A 26,655-nucleotide genomic window follows, 5' to 3' on the forward strand; every position below is an offset into this window, starting at 1 on the left:
GGCTCATCAGCTATGGCTAGCTTCATTAATTTAACAATTGGATGAGAACAATATTGCAAAATGCAAAGGAAACTTCACTCACATCATCCTGATCCTATCCGAGAATGATTCGTTTGATTACATGAGCTACACCCACTCCACCTCCCCCCCCCCCCGCCCCCAAAAAAAAAAAAAAAAAAAAAAAAGAAAAGCTACAGATGGGCCAATACCTACAGAAGTCATGCCAAGGTTTACACAATGATGCGCATATAAATTACAGATTACACTAAAACACATTGAGCAGATACCTGCAAAAGCTGGGTCAAAGAGCTTCAAATAACTAGAAAGGAAGTATTTGCAAGTCAGAGAGTTTATCTAACCTAGTACTTTCTGGGTTTTTTCTGTCATCATGAAGAATCAGGACCTTTAGTGTGCCGGTTTCCCTTAACCAGGCAGCTACCACAGCTCCTGTTGATATAAACCGCCCAATATTGCACTTGGCAACATGGAAGGGAGCACCAATTCCACTAAGGAGTGCTTCAATAGCTCGTCTGAGAGTACCGTTACCAGCTACTTTGCTGTGTTTGCCCCACCCTGTCAAAATGCTGCACAGAAATGATATCTTTCAATCCCAAGTCATGGATGGTACACTAGTAGTGGAGAACATTGCAGTCTCTGGATTATTCTGAACTGGTAAATTATCAAGAGAATCAATTGCATACCTTACTAACTTTGGCAACTCATGACCTTCAAACATGATAGAACGTATATTGAGCAGCCAAGCATGAACCATAGCTTGAGCAGCACCAGAAGACATCAGATGCAAATCCAAACACGAGTCACACCATGCATTCTCCCATACATGCCGGCGTTTCCCTTCAAGCACAACCAACTGGGCCCCTTGTTTCTACAAGAAAATTAAATAGGACAACGAGTCCTTAAAAAAAATGCAGCTTTAATCCTGTACTTGATATGCAAGGCTCATGAAAATATCCAATGAAGGAAAGCTGGATTGGATCCCAAAATTTTATTTCTTCATTTTTTTGGTGGGATTGTGGTGCATTGGTTGGAATGCCTTTGAAAAAAATGGCATAAATTTTACTGAAGGGAAGAAAAGAGCAAGAGAAGAACAATACTGAGAAGCCAAGGGATAGTACAATGATGAACTAGACATAATGTAGAAGGGATCACCGTGGTTGATTTAGTTGGTTGGGCCCCTTATTGTTTTGCCATGTGTCACATTTAAGTCATCCTAAAGATTGTCTACATAAAATATGCTTGATTTGATGATTAACTATTTTTGGTATGCAGTATTTTTTTCTCATCTAAAAAAAGGTCAAGAAGCTCAAAATCAGGGTCTGTGGCCAATAATCTCTTACACCACAAAGCATTCTACAGGTCTGTTACTGGTGGAGCCAAAGTCAATACAATGTTCACATCAAACAGCCAGAAACTAAGCTATAGATCACAAAATATATATACCAACATACTGGTACTGTGCAATTGAAGATAAACATAATAAAGTACAAGGAAACAAAAGAATAAACCAAAATAACAATGATGAGCATTGCTCATGAGTTACAGCTACTCTAGCAGCACCGTGTATCTCAGTAGGGACTTTAGTAAATTGCCAGTTGCCTCAAGTTGACAAATAAAATCTTCAACCTTGATGTTCAGCTAATCAAATACAGGTACAAGGGAATAAGCAAAGGAAATAAGTTCAAACAATATAAAACATGAAGGAACCATTTACCCCACCTCACCCCACCCCCAAAAGTAGAAGAAAATTTGCATTTGAAGCAATCAAAGAAAAGTATGTTGCATACCATACACTTCCAGGTTTTCCATGCAATAGCATAAAACTTGACAGAGCGATGTGAAACCTAATCTTGCACAGCTTACGAAGAAAAGACTATGACACCAACATTTTATCTTATGGCTATTTATTATCAGTCCAGGTGGTATTCTAACATCTGGTTCGTTTAGGTTCAGGAACTTGTATCTCTATGTACTTCCTTTTCTCAAAAGTAAGCTCTTCCGTGCATATTTCGGAAGAGCAAAACCAATACTTTAAGAGACCCAGTTTGCTGGTGAGACACAACAGGCAAGGTCTGTGAAAGTGACACAATTTCTAACACAGGGTAGTATATGACCGATACGTATTAGAAAAATCACCTTAGTGGTATGCCCTTTCTCTCTCTCTATCAGTGTATCGAGTATCGATATGTATTGGCCCGATATGGCCGATATGTATCGGAAAAATCACCTTACCGATACAATACAGCTGGAAACGATAGGGGGGGTGTGTGTCTTGGGTCATATATACGACCTGAGACATCTCAAGTTAACCGGAGAGTTCAGTTTCCGCCGGCCACGTTAGAACCTAGACTGAAGAGAAGTGAAATATCTCACTCAACCCAAGCAATCGGAGATTTTAGGAGTATATTCCCAACTCGAAGAACCCTTGAAATCAGCCAATAGCAGCCCAAAAGAAACACCATAAAGTTAAATCAAATTTGAAGAAACAGAGATACAATCAGAACTTGAAGAACCAAGGCTGAAATTTGATTCGATTCTGCAGATGCTTGAAACTTTCAGTGTCAAACTCCACCAGTTGTGTCACCCTCAGGTAGGTAAGGCTTCAATGCACAGAATTTGGGGTTGAGCTGATAAGATTCAGAGGAGTTCCAGATTTTCTTATCAGTCCAGAAACTGACAAACAGAGAACTCACCCTGAGACAGGCAGAGCCGCAGAAGTGCTTTCAGAGAGAGAGAGAGAGAGAGAGAGTAGCGAAGAAGTGACCACTGTCACTCCCGCTGCTATGCGCCAATCACTGCGTCCATCCACGAGCTACCGCTGACTCGTTGCAATCATTCCATCCACCCCTCTGTCCTACAAGTCACCACTTAAACCCCTCCATCGATCAAGCACTCCTGCCAATTGCAACTCTTTATTATTGACTCCTTTCCAAATTCTAATCAGAGGGGTGTTTTTTCAGGAGTAGCTTTCATGATGACAAAAAGCTAACACCCTGAACCGTAAGAGGAGAGTTGTCGCAAATGCATACAAATATGATAGACAAATGGGTATTATCATCATCGCCCATAGCATGACTTGCACGTGCCATTTATAAAATGTTTCATGTGGGCATGGCATGCCCCTAATTGAACATGACAAAATGTACAGTACCTGGACATTGTCTCATCAACCACATTATTTTTTATGGGAAAAATATCTGTTAAAAATAAAAAAGCTTCCCATCTTCACTGAGAGAGAACACACAAAATCTGAACTCCAGGGATCTTTGCAACAAGCTCAATTTGGATCCTTAGAATGCAATCCCTCAAGAATTGTTTTAGCTTTGCTGAATCAGTTACTGGAGATCAGCATATGCATTATGAAAATTTCACATGTTCATCCCTATAATCAATTCCCACTGTTAGCCCTACTTGTTTCATTGTAAACTTTATCTGAATAAAATTTTATTTTGTGCATTTTTTTTAAAATTTCTTAATAGCATTTATTAACACTTAGAAAATCTTATTATAAGAAATTTTTTCCTTTTCTATCTGTTTTTACTTGGAAACAAAGGGGATCATCTTAGACATTGAAACCTCAATCAAAATAAGCAGATGTTTTAATTCTCATGAAATGTACTTCATTATGGTTCAAATCCTTCGTTTGGACTTTTGATTCCCATCTAAAATTTCCTTTTCTGCTGCTTTTCCTTGTGTTTTGAGCCATCCATTTGGTTTTCAAAATGTAATGAATCTCTAAAGCTTTATATTGCCATATGGCCAACTCTTATTGAGTTCAAAATTGACAGATAATCAGGGTATCATGGGGCATACTTGTACACAATTTGGGCCTAACTGATTGCCATATGGTTGGATCGGACCACTCAACATATTGCTACTTATTTATGGTGTATTATGCTTCAAAACAGGGCTTTGCATGTGTCCTAAGCATATCCATGTGTTTCTTAGTGTTTCCATGCATATCTTCAACGTATCTTGCATCTCTCCAATATGGCTTCCAGATGTCTCTTAAAACCACCCTCCCGATACGCTGACGGATACCGATACTCAACACCATAGTTGTCAAGGCATCGCCTAGGTGTCCAGACACCTTGTGTCCTAGGTGATATCATAAAAGAAAGGTAATGCAACTTAGGGTTCCAAAACAACCCTAATAAGGTTGCTATGGGTCCACCAAATTGAATAAAATCCAAATATGAAGAAGCAATGGCAATTTCACAATTTTCAGGAACATTTTAGGACCTCTTTGGGCAAGGATCAAGGATGCAAAACTAATTAAAATTTGAAGAAAAGAAAAAAAAAAACTGGAATTCCGAAAAAGCATGGGATAAAAGGGAGAGAAATCAGAAAATAAGGGCTTTGTGCAATAACAAGGATGTTGTCCTTACTTACAACTATCAAAACTTTGTGTCTTCTTCCTTACGATTTCTCAAACCAGCAGTAATCCGAATGAATAAAAGTGAGAGATCTTACCCAAATCAAGCCCAATAAACATGAGATTTCAGGAAGAAGTTCTTAAACCCCAACCCTTATGAAATCAACTGATCGCAGGCCCAAGTAAAATACAAGAAATAAAATAAAATTTTCTTAAACTGGGCCTGGCGGAACTATCGCAGCCAGCTGTATTTGCTGATTTGTAACTTAGAGAGGAGGAAGCTTATAGGAATGAGAACCATTGTTTCGAGTCTCCCTAAGGTGGTGAACTAATACCCACACTATTAAATTGATCTGATTGGTATTGATGGAGTTCCCTGCTTCCAGCGAACTCTTCTCAGACCAGCAATATCATTTAACAGAGACAAGGGAAACAGAATAGAAATAAAGACAGAAATTGAAGAAGAAGTAGTAGGTAGAATGAGAAAGAAAAGATTTGAGGGAGGAATCCAATCTGAGAAATGACAGATCAGGAGAAGAAATCCAGATTGGTGAAGGAGAAAAAGTCACCAATCAAACTTTGTTTCACGCTCTCACAGGAACCACATTAACTAGAATAAAAATTCCATTCAACTCCAATCTGAAAATCTCAATGAGTCGATGGTTACATCCATATTACAAGGGGAATAAAACTCCTAACAGCAACAACAACTCAGCCTTATCCCAACCATAGTTGTCACGGCGGCTAGGCGACCCAAGGCGTTGGAAGGGGGGGGTAAAAGCAAGACGATACCAATTAGGCGATCAAGGCAACCAAGGCAACGCTTTGACAACTATGATCCCAACTAAATAGAGACAGCTACATGGATCCTTGCCCTCCAATCAGCTATTTTAGTTCCTTCAATCTGAATCAAATCACTCCTCCATACTGCATTCAAAGGGCTCCGTTGAACATAGCAATGCCACCTCAAACGACTTTCCCGTAGCTTATCATGTATCAGCTCTAATATGATCATTCCTTACTTTATCCATCCTAGTTTTGCCACTCATCCATCTCAACATCCTCATTTCTGCTACATTGAGTTTATCTATATTATGCTTCTTAACTGTCCAACATTCTGCATCATACATCATAGGCTCATAGCCGGTTGTATGATTGTCCTATAGAATTTTCCTTTAAGTTTCATATGAATACACCGATCACACAACACTCCAGACGCACCTCTCTACTTCATACATCCTATTTTAATTCTTTGTGAAACATCATCCTCTATATCACCCTCTTTATCAATTTTCACCACCTCATTACCCATCCTAGTGTAACCAAAGTTACACTCATATACTTCGTCTTCGTTCTACTTATCTTAGAACCTTTTGATTCTAAGGTTGATGATGTAAATGAGTCACTTAGAAGGCTTATTTTATTGAAAATAAGCTTTGGGTTAGGTTATATATGTGTTGAGCTTTTGTTCCCATGGGTTTATTTTGTAATTGGCCAATTTAATGGGCCTAAAATATGGGTAGAAAATAGGAAAACGGGATTTACTTCCTTACTTTAGTTAGAGTCCTATTTTGAGTTTGTTTTCTTTATTATTTCACTTTCTTAGTCAATTTAAGTTACCTTATTAGTTAGGGATAGGGTTAGACCTATCCTCTTTAGTGTCTAAGTCTATTTTTGAATCTTCTACATAAGTTTGTAAGGGAGGCCAGCATGGTAAACGAATTTGATTAATGAAATATTGGCTTTAGCCTTTGTTAAAAATCCTGAGATAGGTTGGGTGAGATGACCAGGGTGAGCTACGATAGCCATCCCCTTCCCCAAACCCCTCCATCGATCTCTTAAAGCAACATATTCAGTTGTTGGAATTTCTCTGCAAGGTTCAAAATATTTTCAAACAACAAGTCTGAAATTGAAATTCTGCAATTATTCTTCTTCCCTTCCAAAAGGTCACATGCAAGGGGATTTTCGCGAGAATTCTGCCCAGCCAAATCTAACCGTTAGAACCTGCTGAAACTTTGATCGAATATTCCTCAAACCCTAAGAGACTTGATTCAAATTTCATTACCATCCACCCAGCCGATTGTCTGAAAGTACCCTTTTACCCCTCAATCCTATTTCTACTAGTATTCCTCAATAATTTCAGATTTAGTCATCTGATTTAACTACAACTTTCAGCATCTCTTCTCTCCCATATAATCCACACTCTCCTAACTTAACCCTAACATCTAACCCTAGGTCCCATCAAACCCTAAACCCTAATTTTACAATTTCACATAATTTGACCTAGCCGATTTCCCCCAATCCATAGCAGATCCTGGTTATTGGTTCTAGTTGGTCTCCTACCAATCTAGAATTACATTAGTTGATCTCCATACCTACAATTTGGCGTTAATCTCTGCTTTTGTCTCATCCACCAAAAATCCAAAACAATATCATCAACAAAAAGCATACACCAAGGAACCTCATCTTGAATGTCTTTGGTTAAATCATCTATGATAAGCGCAAACAAATAAGGGTCAATAGCAATTGGGAATTCAGTAACTTGGCCCCTCACAATTTTTATACTTGTCACCGCACCACCATACACATCTTTAATTATGTCCACATACTTACTTGAAACATTTCTCTTCTCTAGTACTTGCCAGATTAATTCTCTAGGGACTTTGTCTTAAGATTTTTCTAGGCCAATAAAGACCATATGGAGATCCTTCTTGCAATCTCTAAATCTTTCCATGAGTCTCTCAAGTAAATAGTAACTGTCGTGGCTATTCCTGGAATAAAACCAAATTGGTTTTCCATAATAGTAGTTTCTTGTCTCAAATGGGTTTCAATAATTCCTAACTATATCCTAAAATTAAAACTGAAAAAACTCTTGATGCAGATCCAAGCATCCACAAGCTGAAGAAGCTGTCCTAATCATAGGGCCATAGTTAGGAGCCTTGGTTATTTCCATACTTAGTTTTTTCAGCTTTAGTTATTTCCCATACTTAGTCTTTTTTCAGTTTAATTGTAAACTCTTAAATTGAACCGGTTCATACTTGGTTCAATTTAAGTGAATTAAACCTATTGGTTGTTAGGGTCTTATTTCCTATTGGTTACTTATGAATCTTTTTAATTTAGATGTTTTAATTGTTTTAAGTTGTTTTAATCATACCCCTCCATGATTTCTGAAGAGGGAAGAGTTGTAATAGATTTAGGACTTAGGCCATTGGCCTATTATATTAATACAATCATGGGAAGGCTCCCCCACAATATTCAGATTTAAAAAAAAAAACTCTTTTGTTTGCTGCTGCTGTTTAGCTCCACGTGAGTGTGCTTTGTGAATAAAATCAAGGTTGCCTTGTGAGTAATACCCATGGTATAAAATCTCGCGAAATATCGGCGATATATCGCGATATTTCGTGAATCTCGACATGACCGAGATACGAAACAAGGTCGAAATAAAAAAGTACAATAACTTCGTCGATATATCGAGATATTTCGACGATATATCGTGGAACTCATATATCGCGAGATATCACGATATATCGCGAGATATTGTAAAGTGACAATAGTGTCACATTCAAAATCCTTATAAATTTCATATTTCGCAGCTCTTGGTCGATATTTCGACCGAGAGCTGCTGAAATGAAATTTCTCTCTTCTTCCTCCCTTCCAAGCCTCATTGAAGCTCCTTGTCGCCGGGAAGACGTCGGAGGGTCATCTAAGCTCATCATCCAAGCCTAATTTCATTATTTAAGGTAAATTATATTTCTCTAAAACTATTTTTTTTAAAAAACTTTGTACAAATGTTGTTGGATGTTGATGATATTAATATATGTTAGACACGGAGGCCGATCTGACCTCACGGTGTCGAAATTTTTCCCATATGTATTTTTTTATTTTTTTCTGGTTTTAAAAATTCATTTTCCTACAACTAAAATAGGAAATAATTAGGGGTAATATGACTTAGATGGTAATGAATTAAATATATGTTAGACACCAATGGCCGATCTACGGCTTCACGATGTCGGATTTATTTTTCTGCTCTTAAATAATTCTTTTAATTTTCGAAAATTAAGAAAAATATATAAAAAATTAAAAAAACAGAAATAAATAAGGAAAAATATGAGTTTTAAGTTTAAAAATAATGAAAAATATGAAAGTTATTTCTATATGTTTTGAGATGCATTACATGTATATTATGTTTACTAATTCATAGTTTTGTTGTGTTAGGTCAATACTTATATTAACATTATATATAAAAATTGGTTTTAATTTTGTGAAAAATATAAGGGTTAGGGAAAAATATTAAATAACTATACAAGTGTATTAGTAATCTAAAAGTGTCAATTGAAGTGCATCTACATTAAGTTTTTAATTATTTGTGTTACTTACATTACGGAAACAAGTATCATTATGGCGGATCGTGATAGACAACGTGCGAGGGCAAGCAAAAGGTGGGGGAAAGTAGTCAACAAAGGGCGGAGGAACAAAGAAACAGAGGGAACAAGAGAGACCAACCAGCCAAGCATAGGGGTGACATTGCATGGTTACATGGTACTCCCATTGATGGGGATAAGAGAAAATCTATATGTAATTATTGTCACATGCAATTTATGGGAGGTGGGTCCAGAGACTTAAACAACATCATTGGAGGATCTAAAGATGTTGTAGGTTGTCATATGGTCCCTCTTGAAGTAGCCGGGGAGATTGGTGATAGTTTGAGGGGAAGAAAGAAGAGGAAGGGTCGACAAGCAAAGGATAAGAGAACAACTTGAGGATACGTGAGGAGTTCGATGGGAGGAGGAAGACGATACAATGATGATGATGACTCCTCCTCCTCCTCCGATGATGACATCGCATCGATGACATACAAACAACGAGAGGAGGCTAGGGATTTTAAGCGATGTTTCAAGGAGTAGAGGAAGTTTTCAAGATGATCGGAGAGACAAAGAGTAGGGGGTAGTGGAGGAGTGGCGTTCGGAGGTCCTAAAACTTTGAATCCTTTTAAAAGATCACAAAGTGTGAGGGCAACCCCAACACCTCTACCATGCATCGTACCACCATCAACATCGATCCTAAATTGCATAAGAAGAAAGGAAGCGATCAACCCGGAATCAAAGGAGCATGGAAGGGGATGAAGGGATTGGTTAAAGAATCAATAGCTAAGTGGATGCTATACCATACCATCAAGAACATCGCCACAAGGCCCCCATTATGATACCATGATAGATACCATTGCAGGTGGCCCGAGGATTCAAGGGCCCCACCCATATGAGGTAATGAATGTTTATCTACCTCAACAAAAGAGTGAGATTGATGAGTACATTAGTGAGATGAAGAATATGTGGGAGACATATGGGGTGATTGTAATGGCGAGATGGATGGGTGGGCCTACAGAAAGTCCATCATCAATTTCATGATTTATTGTGATGGGAGGACAGTGTTCCTCAAATCGTGGATGCATCCAAAGAGATAAAGGATGCAAAATATATTTCTGATTGTTAAAGGAAGTAGTGGAAAAAGATGTGGGTATTGAGAATGTTGTCAGTTGTAGCAGACTGATGGAAGTAACTTAAGTGGCGGTGAGAAGATGATGAACAATAATAAGTACCGGCTCTTCTGGACTCCTTGTGCAGCCCATTGCATTGACTTAATGCTAAAAGATATGGGAAAGTTAAAGTTGGTGAAGGCTGTGGTTGAAAGTGCAAGACAAGTCACCAACTTTGTATACAACCACTCCTATGCCTCAATCTATTGAGGGAAAAATGTGGGGGTGACTTGGTTAGGCTGGCATCACAAGATTTGCCACCAACTACATTGCCCTCAAAAGCATTGAGACAAAGAAGGCCGGGCTGAGAAGCATGTTTGCTTCGAGGAGTGGTTTCAATGGAAGGGTTCCAAGGCGCAAATGGGAGGAAGCACAAACAACGATGTCATCCGAGGACTTACGGACCAAACTAAGCAAAGTGGTGAAAGTTTTAGAGCCGAGAATTCAAGTTCTACATGTTGCCGACTCCGCTCACGAAGGGCCCAACCATGCCAGTCCTATATCTTTGCAATAGACTTGATGAAAGATAGTGTCTATAGTGTGGGTCCTCTGATAGCAAACACTTCTTAGATATCATAAATGCTCATTGGGAGAATCAACTTATGCATCCACTGCATAAGGTGGTGAGTAAATTTGTTTTATGTTTACTAATTCATAGTATTATTATTTACTAATTACCTATGCATTTGACAATACCTCTATTCTATATGTCATATTTCACATACTACTTCAACCCTAAGTATCAATATAACAATAGGCTTGGGTTGGAAACTCAACTTATTGATCTTTGTGAAACAAGTAGTGAAGAAGTTGGAGCGGATGGTGCACTACAAGCAATTTGCAACAATGAAGTGAGTTCATTTGGAAACTCAACTTATTGATGCTTTCAAATAAGTAGTGAAGAAGTACTTACTAATTTTCCACATGGGTATAGATCAAGGTATTTAGGGATGCATTGGGAAGTTTTGGACCGAGGTGCGATCAAGGCGAGCACGTGGTGATCTTGGTAATTCTTTTAAGTTTTAAATTACATATGTATTGAAATTTGAAAGTTGAAAGTTGAAACAACATTTGACACATGTCTTTTTGTTGTAAACTTGTAATGCATTGAATGGTGGGTGTTGTATGGGAATCGGCTGAAAACTTAAGAAGAATAGCAATTAAAGTCCTTGCCCAAACATGTTACGCATCCGGTTGTGAGAGGAACTAGAGTACCTTTGCCTCATCCACTCAAGAGGCGCAATGCAGTTGGGGTCTCAACGTTTATCGACATGGTGTATGTGCTACAACTTGACCTGGCGCAACACATACGCATGGGACATGAGGGACGAGGGGCACCATTGATCTAGCGACATCTTTCAAGTTGACTCGGCGATGAGGACCCTATTGTGGATTGGGTGAGGATAGAGGTGAGCCGAGTGTTGGATGAGGAGGGAGGTAGGCCCGACCCCATGATAACCGAGATTGGTCCGATGTGGACGAGTATATGGCGACGAGGTCGGATACATGCGAGGAAGCCTCGCCCATACCATTCCAGCCACTGGTGGCAATGTTGCGATGATGAAGACTGGTCTAAGTCCTCAAATGATGATGATGGTGATGATGGTGATGGTGATCTGGTGGTGGTGATGTTGGTGGTGGTGATCTTTGGTGAAGAATATGACGGCATGCGAGAGCGTTATGTGGTAGGCCAGGAGGCCCGAGGATTCGGCACTGTAGACCCCTCCGATTCACTGGAGAGACACAGGTTTGATCATGCCACACAAGATACGGACCACGGAGCACGTGCCCCCGCACCCCCACCTCGAGAGGCCCCTACATACATACAACAGAAGCGTAGGGGTCGACAAACACGATTGCAACCCGATCAAATGGACATTGATAACCTATCTAGCTCGTTGGTGGTTTGAGTATGGGTGATAGGGAGGAGGACCGAGGACATTGGCGTGCCCCATCTTTTGACGCACATGCCACTCCATTGGCATCGGATTATGGTGCATCACAACCTTACGGTGGATATGGATATGGATCATCATCATATGGGCGTTTAGTGGGGTAGGGGACTATGACTACCGTCCAGTCCGAGGACATCTTGGATCATCTTTTGTAGATAACATCTTTGCATACCCTAGCGGACCTAGATACCAACCTCACCCCCATACATGCGCCAATGCCATCGCCTCTTGGCGGCGCCAACATCATATCACAGTGGATCATCTTCTTCACGGATTTGGATCGATTGGTAACCCTAGTTTATATCCTAGGATAGGTTACCTACGATCGTTGATGATTCCATTTACGTGACACTTGTGGATGACTACACTCGTTTCTTCTCCGATTCTATACCGTGGTCCACATATGTCATTCAAACAGAGAGCAATGGACGTCGACTCGGCGAGGCATGAGTGGGATTGATCCAGGAGGCACGAACTACTATTAGCGAGTTTAGCACTTGTAATTTGTAACTTAAGTTGTGATTTCATTAATCTATGTGTATTTAACTATTTATACATTAAGGTCGGCGACCGTATGTCAATCAAGGGTGCAAGCCCAAAACACCAATTTGAATTCACATTTTTACAATTTTATGGTTTAAATGTGTTTATTAAGCTTAAATAAGGCTGTCCATGAAGTTTCGAGGCCTAAATATGGCCAAATACCCCGAGATGGACCCCAGAAATATTGCGAAAAAAATGCAATATTTCGGAATATTCGATATCTCGGATATTTCGGATATCTCGGTAGGCCCGAGATACCGATATATCGCGAGATATAGTACTATGGTAATACCAAGGTGAAGGGATTGGTGGACTCCGATCGACTCCTTGCATCTTGTAGATCGGGAGGTCTTTCTTCTAGTTCTTCGAAGCTGCTGCCATTGAAGGACCTGCATATTCCAGTAAGCACTTTATAGTTTTCAGTCATCCCCTTCTTCAACTAATCCTCTGCAGCCTACCCTAACATCCCCCCTTCTATTTTATTTGAATTTCCTGAACCCTAGTTCACTTACAGCCTTAACCATCCATTAAAATCCTTACATAATTAAATCACAGCACTCCCTCACCGGCCCCTATACTCGATCTAATTCTCAGCCCCTTCCCTCCTTCAAAACAACCCTAGAAACCATCATCCCCCCACAAGCTGCCGAAACCCTGTTCCTTCATAATTCTGTCCAGCATCATTCCTTCATTAGAATCCCACCATATTTGGACCATAGCTCCCTCATATCACCCCCTACACTCGACTCTAACTTCTGGCCTCTCCCAACAGCTAAACCCTAATTCCCCTCAATCTCCATTAAAACCCAAACCCTAAATTACAGATCAACCACTTCCAGCCATCATCTAAACATCAAACTTTGGCTGAGTGTCCTTCTTTGCTATTGGGAAACTCCTGCCCATAATTCCTAATCTTAACCCTAAATCCCAACACCCCCTTCTTCCCCAAAACCCCAAACCCGAAACCCTAATTTTCTAAATTTAAAATCTCACTCAAACATCTTTAAACCTACACCATTAGACTCCTAAAAGTCTGCCTAGCTTTACTAAATAAGATCCAACCCCATTACCCTAAAAGCTAACCCTAATTTTGACCTAATTTCCCAATTCTGCCGCAATCGGCCAACAAATTGTGAGATCCTGATTTACCTGGCTCCTAGTAGACCCTTTGTCTATCTAGGACTACATTATCTCTTCTATGTTATCCAACTCCCATAACTTAAAATAGAAATGCAAATTACATAGATAACCCCAAACAATTAAATAAATCCCTAAATATCCAGCTGAATTGAAAGGCAGGTTTGGAACTGGTTTGCCTTAGTCTGGGTTTCCAGACCGAGTCAAATCGGTCCAGCTCTGCATATTCAACTGCATCAAAGGCACTCAACCTTGGAGACCCTGGACACCTAGGTGTTGCCTTGTGGCCTTGTGATAGGCCACCTTATATTATATCAGGTTTTTTACACTTCACAAGTTTACAATTGGTTTATGTTTATTGATAAATATGCTTATATTATATCCTACGCTGTGTTTATTATATGTTAATTTTCTTATATCAAGTTGGATTTGATTTTTAAAGGAAATTGGGTATGGTAGAGTTAGAATCATGGTACTGTTTATAGTGGATTCCATCACCATAATATAAAATAGAAATGCAAATTATATAAATAACCCCCAAGCAAGTTAATAAAAATCCCTAAATATCTAGCTGAACTGAAAGGCAGGTTTGGACCTGGTTCACCTTAGTCTGAGTTTCCAGACACAGTCATATCGGTCCAGCCATGTATATGCAACTGCATCAAAGGTGCTCGACCTTGGAGGCCTTGGACACCTAGGCGTTGCCTTGTGGCCTTGTGATAGCACACCTTATATTATATTAGCTTTTTGACACTTCACAAGTTTACGTTGTCTATGTTTATTGCTTAGTTTTTTAGTGAATATGCTTACATTATCCTATGCTTTGTTCATCATATGTTGGCTTTCCCATTTTAGGTCATTACTAGCATAAATATATCATATTGCATTAATATGGCTTCTATGTTGTATATTAGCATACTCATATAAAATTAACGTTGTTATATTACATATGCTACATGCCAAGTGCTGGGCACCTTGTCGCTTATGCGCCCCCTTCCAATGCCTTGGGTCACTTAGTCACCTTGACACCATGCTCAACACCATGTTCTCTCGTCTCCACCCCCTTGATTTGGTATATTCAAAATGAAAATCTAAATTACAAAGAAATATATTTGTTAGCTGAAATCAGGTAACTAGTGATGTTACTGATGTCAGTCATAAGACTTGATAACAGTTTCACAAAAAATTACCTAACTCCAAATCTTGCACATTCAAGCACCGAAAAGAATAATAATTGGGCTCTTCTACTAGTTAGATAAAATAGGAAAATCCTAAAAAAATTGCTCATTACAGGGGAATGACCTCTTACTTTGGGTTGGGTAAGTAAGCACAAAAGTATCAAAGGACACGAAAATGTCAGGCTTGATGCTTTCACGTAAATAACTATGGAAATGAAGTACATGACCCAACCAACCAATTTAGAACCAATCGATTCAAAAGTGTAGTAGTATAAAAATGAACAACATTATAGTGTGTAACAATCATGTACAAACTATAGGTACCTGACCAAAGTGCCACAGCATGTCAGTTAAAGCATTATAAAAGGCAGATGCTGTAGAGGAGTCCATGCGCTTCACTTCATCAAAAAGAGATTGAGCTTGAACCCACACTTTCTCCCTACTGCCCATTAGCAGCCCATGTGCAACACCATATACTTGATTATCGAACAACCGGAGTTCCTCTAACAAAATTGAAGCATCTTCAAAAGAATTGCAACGGCTGCACAGAGAGGAAATCACATCATAAATGCATTATATAGAATACTTACAGGATAAGATATAAGCGACTACATCATCATGTACAATGGAGCACTGTAAAGATTACAAAAGGCAGAGTATGGAGTAGGCCAACCACAACTTGTGGGCATACTAATATACCACCTAGAACAATGGGTGGGCCCAAGGCAGGTTACCACTTCTAGGAAGCAGAAAGAGTTGAAGTAAATAAATCCCGGCCATAGCACCATTCTAAACCAAGTCTACCTGATTACTCATCCACATTAGCATTTACTGCTTTTTGAAAATAAAGCAAGGGAATATGAATGCCAGCTCATTAATTAAAAATTTTGAAATATAAACACAGATAAATTGTAAGGGGATCACCAAATTCAGTCAAAAAGCCAACAACTGCTTGGAGGTCTAAATATTGAAAGAAATCAAACACTTATTGCAAATTAGCGCTACTTATATTATTGACAAAAAATACAATAAGTTTAGACAACCGATACTTCAGAGGCGAAATGATGCAATTAAATGCAAACCTTTGCACAGGTTATACTTGAAATTTACACTGGAAGTTGCCACTATTTGTATTATTGGCAAATATTAACAAATTTAGCTTGCAATTGACATTGAAAGTTGTTACTAGTTATATTATTGGCAAAAATATTAACAAATTTAGACGACCAATATTTCAGAGGAAAAAGATGAGAATTTAAAAAACTTTGCACAGATAATAAATTAATAATTGATATTTAAAGTCTTCATGTTCTTGTTCCAATATAAAGAGAAATACTCTTCACCAGAGGTCCTTCAGTGTTTTTTTTTGGGTTTCCATATTTTCCAGGGGGGGGGGGGGTAATTAAAACAACCTGGGAACTTGATTGTAGTAGTTTCAACAATGGCAACAATGATGTCAAATGGAGTTAGCAACAATTGTTGGGATTGGAAGTGAGTGAAATGGCCAATCAGTGGAAGAAGCAGCAACCTACGAGAGTAACATCATGGGAAGCTAGCCGCAATAGTAGCAAAGATATTGATCAGTGGAAGCAATAACAAAAGAATGTAAATTGACAGTGGATGAGGCAACCAAGTTCAGCAATGACAAGTGGTAGTAGTGGGATTACAGTGCCCTCGGTTGTATGAAGATGAGGACAATTAGGCGGTCACTGAGTTGATTGAAAGAGAGCTGGCATATTACTATTGGATTTTAAAAGCTATATTCACATGATCACATCAATCCTTCGTCTCCTCTTAAAAAATGCGTAATCCTACTTTCCTCTAAAAAATGGTTTACAATCCTATTGTCATATGATACCTGTATTAAATGCAAAGTGTTAGCAATTAAACTAAAATATCATAAAATTAATAAAAAATTGAAATATAAAAAGGAGCCCTTGTCATCATAAACTGCTCCAATGGTAACCCCACTCTCTCTAGCTTTAGAAAACCTTCCAGTGCAAGAAAATATACACTCTCTACAGCTGCATCAGAACTTTTAAATTTTGGATTTCAAGATCAGAATTGTGGTAGGCGACTTCCCCCGAAACCTCCAAATCTGGACACAGAATGCTGGCGCCCCTTTTCCTTCCTCTCTGGCATCTACACCTATGTTCTGTTGATGCAACAGTTTCTTCTGTTATTGCGGTTGCCACCAGGACCCCATATAAAACAGGAGAGTGATACAACCTTCACTGCTTAGTAGTCAAGATGAGATGATCAACAAGACCACCCTTTTTTTTTTTAAGATAATGTAAGTGGCTAGTTGCTCTTCTGTGACTTATGGAGCCTCAGAAGAGGGCCTTCCTGGTTTAAGGGTATCAGTTCTGGTTCCTGGTAACTGGCTGCCAGATGCAGAGAAGGGTTGGAAGACAAGTGGATGACAAAGTCATACCGAAATTCCAGCTGCCAAACAATTAGTGAATTAAAGGCAGTTTATACTCGTCCCATCCAGGAGGTGATTAGTAATCTAGAAATTTGTGCTCATTTCCTTACTGTAACTTACATAGCTTGTTGAACACAAGAAATGTAAAGTTGCAGAAATTGTTTGACATGAACCAGAAAAGAACAGATTCCCACAAAAATTAATTTTCAGGCTCTATATGCTAATTCTGGAGGTTTATCTGGTTTTGGGACTCCCTAAACCCTAGCCCATTTTGGGTTTTCGGTTCAGTGGCTCCAGTAAAGCTCCTCTGGACGAAGCTTGCAGCAGATTGCCCTTACATGATGAGCCCTATGACACTGCCGAAGAACTGAAAGATGATGATACTGGAAAGAGTGATTTCAACTGATGAATTTTCTTACACTTGTGCCCGTTGTTGCTCAAAGATGATGGTTATGTATTGTCTTGAACACAGGGGACTTTGCCTCCTCCTTTCCTCTTCTCTCTCTCTGGAAAAAAGGGACACATCGTAATCTTCTCACCCACCCCTGCTTGCATAGCTCTATCACTTGGGTCAGCATGGAATATTGAGCTGCTATCTGAACAAAACAAGAATGAGACCTCTCGATTGAATCCAGTTGCTTATTCAAGGAACCCTCGCTTCCCAGACAACATTCCCTGGGGTAGGTCCTTGCCGGCACTGGTAGGGCTTGCTCCACCTCTATCGAATCGATTGGATCCTCCTGATTCTCCTCATCATTTTCGTCACAGACCTTGTTCTTTCATAGCGATTCAATCTCGGTTATGATAGATGACGTCCGAAGAATCGATGGTCCTGAACATTACTTATGGAGCCCCATTGTTTGTATCGCAGTAAAGATAATATCTTGTACCTGAACCAGTGGCTCACTTTTTCTAAGCAATGGGGAAGAGGACCGAAACATGCTTCCCCCGGACCGATACTCTATCCAGATCTCAAAATGGAAGAACGAGCTAGGAGGCCGGCGGGCAAAGACAGCGGGTGGGCAGGGCCTTGGCGAGACGTTCTTCTTTCTTTCGGGTGAAAACAGCAACTAATGCTCTTTCTCCGTCGTCGAATACGGATACGAACTTTCAAAGGTAGGATCAAGCCTAGCATCCCTAGAGCCATATGAAGACTAGCCTGCCCTTCCAATCGGGGTTATTACGGGTCCAGTATCAGCAATACCAGCCAATCGTGTTGGTGCGGTGGGTCCTAAGACTCATAAGAAACTTGAATCTATTTGAAATACATTTTCATTATCGAGGAAGGTGTTTGCTGTGCTCTCTCTCACACACACCAAGCACTGAAGCAACAAGGGAAAAATGACTGAACACCACAGCAACAAGGAGGAAACAATAACCCGTGCCTTCAAGGGAGCACAACTGCAATCCCCTTCTTACCCTTTGAACCAGGAAAAGTGTCAAACAGAGGGCAATTAGAATTTCATCATATTTATAGGTTCTACCCTGTCTTCTATCTACGGTCAAGACTGAAGAGTAGTTTTCGTCTGTTATGACCTCTTCTATGATGGACATAGATGGCATGTACATGTGCAACATATATCTTAGAATCCAAGGGTAAGGAGGAGTGCTATGATTCAGATTGGAGGAACTAAAAGAGCAAGGGCAGGCCTAAAAAGACTTTGGAGGATCATAAAAAATTTAATCAACAGAGGAACCATCTCACACTTATGGTTTCACCTCAAGCCACCTTCTGAGAGAAGATGCATTGGCTGGAAAGGGCATTGAAAGACATCATTTTGATGGTTTGATGCCAAATTAGCAAACTAATCACATCAGTTGACTCTAAGGTGGCATTTCTGAGGTTATTCTGATAACTGAATAAGTAGTTAATAACTTGTTTGTTTAATTATAAGCTATTGATCCTCTACTTTGTTTGTTTAATTTGAAAGCAAAGCCTGCCACTGCTGCAATAAATCAAAAAAGCAAAGTTGCTCAATAAACACAAGATACATACAGAATTCTAAGCTGAATTTTGGAAGGATAAATATATGATTGAGCATAGTAGCATACGTATAATGCGAATACTAGGAGCTAGTGTAAACACAAATACGAGAGTGGAATTACATCCTTAATTCCATTTTATTTTATTTTTGAGGGGGAAGGGGTGGTGGGGTAGGGAATACTAAAACTTCTTCAAATGAGACCATGATATTGATGCTAGTGTAAACACAAATACAAGAGTGAGGTGACAGTTCAACTTCTAAATGAGTTAAGAATTATCATGAAATAAGATGCAAAGTTTGTAAAAAAATGTGTACCTGCAAGCATTTAAAATGGCAGAGAAGGTGACAACATTTGGTTTTATTTCCAGCTCATGCATCTTATGAAAAAGACCCAGGATGCATATGATCTCCTGAGACTTCCTATTTGAATCTTCCTTCAAAGAATGAACTTTTTCAGCTGTTAGCTGCCCAAAAATCTTTATAACCTGGTTATTCTCCTCTATATGTCCCACAGTGCTTTCAGTACTATCCTTTATATCAATATAAGTTAAAGACTCGGTATGTGTCCCATTAGTTCCATCAGTTGCATATTCCTCAAACTTTGCAGTTGCTGACCGGCCAAAGGCATCGATGATTGAATTATAAGTTACAACATTAGGCCGGATCCCTTCTCTTGTCATCTCATCAAGCAGGGACACGGCAGACTCCACCAATCCATTCTTACATAAAGCATCGATCAATGCACTGTACAAAACAACATCTGCCTTCAAGCCTGCCAGCTTAAACTCTCTAAAAAATTCCATTGCCTCCTTGTACAGACCACCTTTGGAGTATGCATCAATCAATGTAGAGTAGGTCAAGACGTTAGGAGAAATACATTCCAATTTCATCTCTTCAAACAATTTTTTAAGTTCATCATATTTTCCCTGTTTCCCATATCCCCCAAGAAGCGCGTTGTAAGTAACAGCATCTTTTTTAATTCCGGATGTCTCCATCTCCTTGCAGACAGCCAGAGCTTCCTCAAACTTACCAAGCTTTGCATAAATGGAAAGTAGTGTATTGTATGAAACTCGATCCAAACCAATGCCAAGGAGCTTCATCTTGTTAAATAAATTCAGTGCTTCATCTAATCTTCCAGCTTTGGCATAGCCATCAATCACAGTGCTGTAAGTCACGACAGTAGGCAACACATTCTTCTCCGACATCTCCGACATTACCTCGTAAGCCAAATCCATCTGCCCACCTTTACAAACTGCGTCCAATAGTGTATTATATGTGAAAATATCCCGATCAATACCCCTATAAGCCATCTCATTGAACATGTTCATAGCCTCCTGCCACAACCCGCCGCGACTACACACAGCAAGAAGAGAATTAAAGGTGATGCGGTCAGGTTGCACACCTTTGGTCACCATCTCATCGAATATCTTTACCGCGTGATTAAATTCTACACCTCCTTTCCCACAAGCATCAATCACAGCATTATAGGTCACCAAGTTAGGCCTCAGACCACTTTCCTTCATCGACTCGAAAACTTTTATGGCTTCCTCGCAAAACCCACTGCGGCCATAAGCACTAATCAAAGCCGAAAATGCATAAACTGTATTACCGTAGCCGTCGACGTTGGCTGTCTCGAACACACTCCTGGCAAGATCAACCCGCCCCAACCTACCAAGAATACTGATCATAGCACTGGCCAGTTTACCCTGCTCGTTCCGCTTTCGTTCTCTCCGCACGGCGAACTCGAAGCATCTAATCGCCATGGAGCACTCACCGCGATTCCCCAACTCCCGAAGCAAGAAAGTGTAATCTTCGGAACCAGAGAGCTTGGTCTCGAAGCTCATAAGGACAGATTCGAGGGCGTTTTCGTCCCCAGCAAATCGGATAGCTTGTTGCAGAGCTTCCTCAGCTACGGAGGTGTGTCGGCTTCCCATGGCGGTCTTGGGGCGGCCGAAGTGCATCTTAGAAACGAAACGAGTAGAGCGGCGGCCACGGAAATCGGGACCGAGCTCGGAAGTTGACGGAGGGAGAGGAGAGAGGGATGGGAAATTAGGGTCACGGGAAAGGGTGGACGAGTTACCTTGTTTCGCAGCATTTCGAGTAGAGGGAGAAGAGGCGCCAAGAGAGACCTTATTGGAGCTCCAGCGGGGGTTGTTTTGATGGTGATTATGAGGATGGTTTTGGTAAGGTTTGGTCGAAGTGATAGAGCAGTGCGGGGGAGTGGAAGAAGCCATTCAAGATGGAACTTAGCGGAGAAACTGAAGAAATAGGGAAAATATAAAGATATAATTAAGGAAACTGTAGTAGCAGCAGCATCTTTCCCCCGATTTCTCCGGATTTTTGGGTATGAATCATCAACCACGAAAAGGGTGGTGAAGAAAGGAAAGAGACGACCTGGAAGCTTTGAAGGTCCAGCTCAAAGCTGTCAAAGCCTCAAAATCTTCCATTTTTCTGCAATATTATCTTGAAGAAGATATTCCAGAGTCCAGACTTCCACAATCTAGGAACCGATAAATCTTGCTATCACGCTATCTGCGATCTAGCCGGACCCTCATTACATACTTTATTACCTCCTCTCTCGTGAATCTTGAAGAGTCGTCGTCATCGTGATTGAGAATATCCCTTTCCTGCACTCTAAATTTCGTGATTGTAATATTGTGTATGACTAATCCTATGGTTGCAGAGCATCCAACCGTCCGTCCCGTGGTTGAATAATTCTCCACGGTTTCGGTACACACTGTATCGGTATCGGATTGGCATTGGAATCGGCCTGGAGCTGTGGTTCGGAAATCGGAATTGAGGTCAAATTGGTTCGATCAAAACAGTAGGAATCGGTCCCAACGAATCGACCAATATGAAGTGTATAGAATCAAGATCGTGATCGATTACAATCCAAATTAGTTGATTCATTCATAGAGCTGATTATTAACAATGATTGAAACCGATATCGATACTGATACATAAGACCTTGTTACCGATCCTTTGCGGATTATATGGTTTTTTACATTACCATTGGTGTGGTGTGAGAGATTTCTTTCCACGAAACCCCCTCTGTTTATTGTTCTAAGAAAAAAAAAAAACTCTTAATTTAATATTATTTTTTTATTAGCTATCATTTATGATAGTTGTGCTTGGTGCGTTGGTCAAGTGCTCATTTGCTGAATGTTTGGTCATGGGTTCAAATCCTAGAAACGGAAGACTTGTGCACTGGGTGTTTCCTCCTTTCCTAGGAGGCAAGGTGGTCATTTTGTGCCTCTCTGTTTCTAGCACATAGTAAATTCAGGTACGGAAATAGCACGGAAACGGATACGTACGACAATTAATCGGCCCATATGGCAATAGTACATTTTAAAAATCGGACACAATAAAACGTGTACAACAATGATACGATACATGTTTAATACGTGTTTTAATACAATTGCTCTGTAAAAATCCAGGAGCAAAAATACGAGTTTATCTTAATAAAAATCAAGGAGCAAACTGATTTTTTTTGCAACTAATGTCTAATATCTCAAGCCTTCATGAACACTTAAAACCAATCTGGCTTCCCAATTTGAAATCTTTTTTCATTCTTTTGGATCTCTACATCTAATATTAATTGAGTTTAACCATGTCTATCAAAACAAATGTTGATAAGTATCCACAAGAGTTTTTTTTTTTTGTTTTTTTGGGTAAAAGAATCCAAAATGTTATAGGAAGCACTTGAACGACTGAACATCCTATGCTCTCCCTCACGGTGTGTCCAAACCGAGATCAAGAGGATCAGATTGTTTGTTATGTGCAATGGTGGAAGTCCAAACCTTGTTGGATTCTCGGTATTCTCAAGTACAGATTTGGAACAAGCTCTTATGGTTCCTTGGGAGGCTACACTCTCACGGAATACTAGATCGAGAGAAGAAGATGAAGGAGTTTGATTCAATTAGGAAGTTGGGATTCCATGTTTGTGCGTAACCCTCTAATAAGAAATGATAAAAATCGGACACAATAAAACGTGTACAACAATGATACGATACATGTTTAATACGTGTTTTAATACAATTGCTCTGTAAAAATCCAGGAGCAAAAATACGAGTTTATCTTAATAAAAATCAAGGAGCAAACTGATTTTTTTTGCAACTAATGTCTAATATCTCAAGCCTTCATGAACACTTAAAACCAATCTGGCTTCCCAATTTGAAATCTTTTTTCATTCTTTTGGATCTCTACATCTAATATTAATTGAGTTTAACCATGTCTATCAAAACAAATGTTGATAAGTATCCACAAGAGTTTTTTTTTTTTGTTTTTTTGGGTAAAAGAATCCAAAATGTTATAGGAAGCACTTGAACGACTGAACATCCTATGCTCTCTCTCACGGTGTGTCCAAACCGAGATCAAGAGGATCAGATTGTTTGTTATGTGCAATGGTGGAAGTCCAAACCTTGTTGGATTCTCGGTATTCTCAAGTACAGATTTGGAACAAGCTCTTATGGTTCCTTGGGAGGCTACACTCTCACGGAATACTAGATCGAGAGAAGAAGATGAAGGAGTTTGATTCAATTAGGAAGTTGGGATTCCATGTTTGTGCGTAACCCTCTAATAAGAAATGATAAAACCATGAATTGAAAACAACTAACACAAATATTAAAAAAAAATCCCCTAGTTTGTGAAGAATTGCATACCTATAGAAATCTTATCAACACAAACACTGAGAGAGAGAGAGAGATGAAAGGTACTTGGATTTGAAGGATATGGACTAGAACTAGAGTCTTCGAGGTTGATCAAAGAACCAAAGTGCTTTCCTTGACTGTGATAGTAGATGGTTTGCTAGAACTAGAGTCTTCAGGTGTCAAGTTTGGGGGTTTTCTCACCAACTTTTGGACTTTTAGGTTTTAGTTTGTTTTTAAAAAAAAATTTTAAAATTAAAACTCATAAATCTGTATTAATATGTGATTAATATGGCAATTAATACACATATAATGTGTTGTTCATTTAAAGTCACGTATAAAATTATACTATTTGATAAAATACGGTAACAGTCGTCTTATTTATTTAAACGATTTAATACGCAAACTTACTATGTTCTAGCATAGGGCAACGGCGCAACGCTACCTTTTAGGATTACTTTGCGATTTTTTTTTCCTTATTTTAAGTATTATTTAAAATGATTTGCCTTAAATATCATAAATCATTGGTCGACAGTGTTCTTTTTTTAATGGTAAAACTTGACAGTGTTTTGTATAGGGGTGCAAGTTTGGCCTTGTTGGCCCGAACCCGTCCTGAGCCCGAACAGGGTTTGGGCTGAGATATTTGGCCCTGAGGGCGGGTTAAGGCTAGAAATTTCTGGCCCTGAGTTAGGGTCGGGTCGGGTTAGGGTTGAGGCCTCGAGCTAAGCTTGGCCCGGCCCGGCCTGACCCTGATTTAAGTTGTACTGTAAAATATATATTGACAAAATTTATACATTATAAACTTTAAATTTCACCCACATTTCTTTATATAATATATTATATATGAAGACAATAAGTGTTATAATATAATTTATTATATTGTTATTTTATGTAAAATTAATAATGTTTTTTCCAGCCCATGCATTTCTTTCCCCCTCCCCATGATCAGGGCCAATCAGGGTCGGCCCGACCCGACCCTAAGGGCGGGTCAGGGTTGGATTTTTCTGGCCCTGAGTCAGGGTCGGGTCGGGCTTGGGCCCAGCTAAGGGAACTTAGGGTTGGGCTAGGGTTCTATAAAGCCCGGCCCAACCCGACCCTGTTGCAGCCCTAGTTTTGTATCTTGTGTTTTCCCTCATCCCCTCATCTTTACACTCTCTTCTCCTTTATGGTACATACTAAACAGACTTCTGCCATTTGTTTTATCATAGTTGTTAAAGTTCTTGTTGTCCTTTCCCTATATCTCCAAAAAATTTCCTGACCCTTTAACACTCACGAATCTCAGATTGGTGTGTCATGAAATCATTATAAATTATACAACCGATCAAGTTGTAGAACCCAAAAATTTTAAGGAAGAAAGATTGATTCACTGTTCTTATATAGATTCCTTTATACCTTCTTCGCATAAAAAATAAGAAGTAACAATAGCTTAAGGATATGAGTACTGCAATCCATACATGAATGAGGCTAGTGACCTTGTCATCCATTGTTCTTCAAGTGTTGTTGAATCTCAGATAACAAAGCCAATGCAGATTTTGTTTTTCTATAAATCCTATTGCAAGCGAAGATCTATTTCGATCAATCTAGATTAGAGAAGTTCGCATGTTTGAGTTTGGTGTTTGTGGTTTCCGGAGATGGTTCATATTTTTAATCAGTCTGATTAATCAATCTTAATCAGTCAGTCTATCAAGTTCATTGGGATGGACCAAGATCGACCAATTAATCCAAAAACTATATTTCCTAAACCCTAAGCCAGACCAATTAATAAAACAGCCGGTTTGGGTTTGTCAATGCAGGGCCAAAAATGGCACCCTTGATTTTAACCCATATACCATATGCTCATTTTCTATTAGAAATTATCAACCCACCAAAATCCCGACTAACAAATAATCGGTTGACAGTTGATTGATGACTTGTTGGTTGGAGTGCAAAAAATCAAGGGATCGTTTCTCATAATTTGCATAATGTGTCAACAGAAAGAGAACCCCTTGATAGTTGTAGGATTCTGTTTGCTTGTGCCTTCCCTTTGTAGCTTAGATTAATTGCTTGCCAAGTGGCAACTAGCAAGTTCTGAACTTGTAAATTTCATCAAATCTTGTGAATGTTATCATGCCTCAATTACTAAAATAACATAAGATACTTTCGATTCATTGAGATTGATTGGTTGATGCAATAATCACCACTTGCTAAGTGCCATGTGGCAGACATGAGTTGGTCCTAATATGATATCCGATAAGATATTGATCCATCATCGTCGATGTAACTTTGATCTAGATACAAATTAATGATTATTAGATCTGGACTCAAATCTCTGTGGATCCCACACAAAACCGACCCGTTTTACAGCCCTGGTGCTATTTGTCCAAGTAGACATTTATTTACCAAGTTCAGGTGAGGAGGCTGCCAGGGTGTATAGGAGCAAAATTTGAAAGTGACGTGAATCCAGCTACCCATACGTGAGGGCTTCACATACAATATCGTGACAACACGTGTCCTTTTACTTCCATAATTGTCCCTCTAGGGTCATTTGTGAAAGAAAACATAACACCATACGTGAAGTCATTACACTCCATGTACAGGGAGCTGATCTGTACATGTCCTTTTGCATTCATAAATGTTCCCCACCATGAGGGTTTAGAGGGGCATTTATGGAATAAAAAGAACACGACATTACACATGAAGAGTCATTACTCTCCACATACAGGGACCTGATCTGTACATGTCCTTTTCCATTAATAAATGTTCCCCCATGAGTGTTTAGAGGGGCATTTGTGAAATAAAAAGAACACGACACTACACATGAAGAGTCATTACTCTCCACATACAGGGACCTGATCTCCCCCCCCCCCCCCCCCGGCGCTTT

General features: G+C 39.5%; 1 protein-coding gene across 1 annotated transcript; it reads right to left on the bottom strand.

The window, feature by feature from the left end:
* Positions 1–206: 206 nt before the first annotated feature.
* On the bottom strand, positions 207–21,477 carry LOC122658028 (pentatricopeptide repeat-containing protein At2g31400, chloroplastic-like). Its single transcript, XM_043852881.1, has 4 exons — positions 19,465–21,477; positions 15,064–15,280; positions 702–886; positions 207–584 (listed from the first exon to the last, which is right to left on the bottom strand). Exons 1-4 carry the CDS (start codon positions 21,381–21,383, stop codon positions 320–322), a joined length of 2,586 nt encoding a protein of 861 aa, XP_043708816.1. The 5' UTR covers positions 21,384–21,477; the 3' UTR covers positions 207–319.
* Positions 21,478–26,655: the final 5,178 nt, after the last annotated feature.

The sequence above is a fragment of the Telopea speciosissima genome, chromosome 4, assembly GCF_018873765.1.
Source record: "Telopea speciosissima isolate NSW1024214 ecotype Mountain lineage chromosome 4, Tspe_v1, whole genome shotgun sequence".
NCBI lineage: Eukaryota > Viridiplantae > Streptophyta > Magnoliopsida > Proteales > Proteaceae > Telopea > Telopea speciosissima.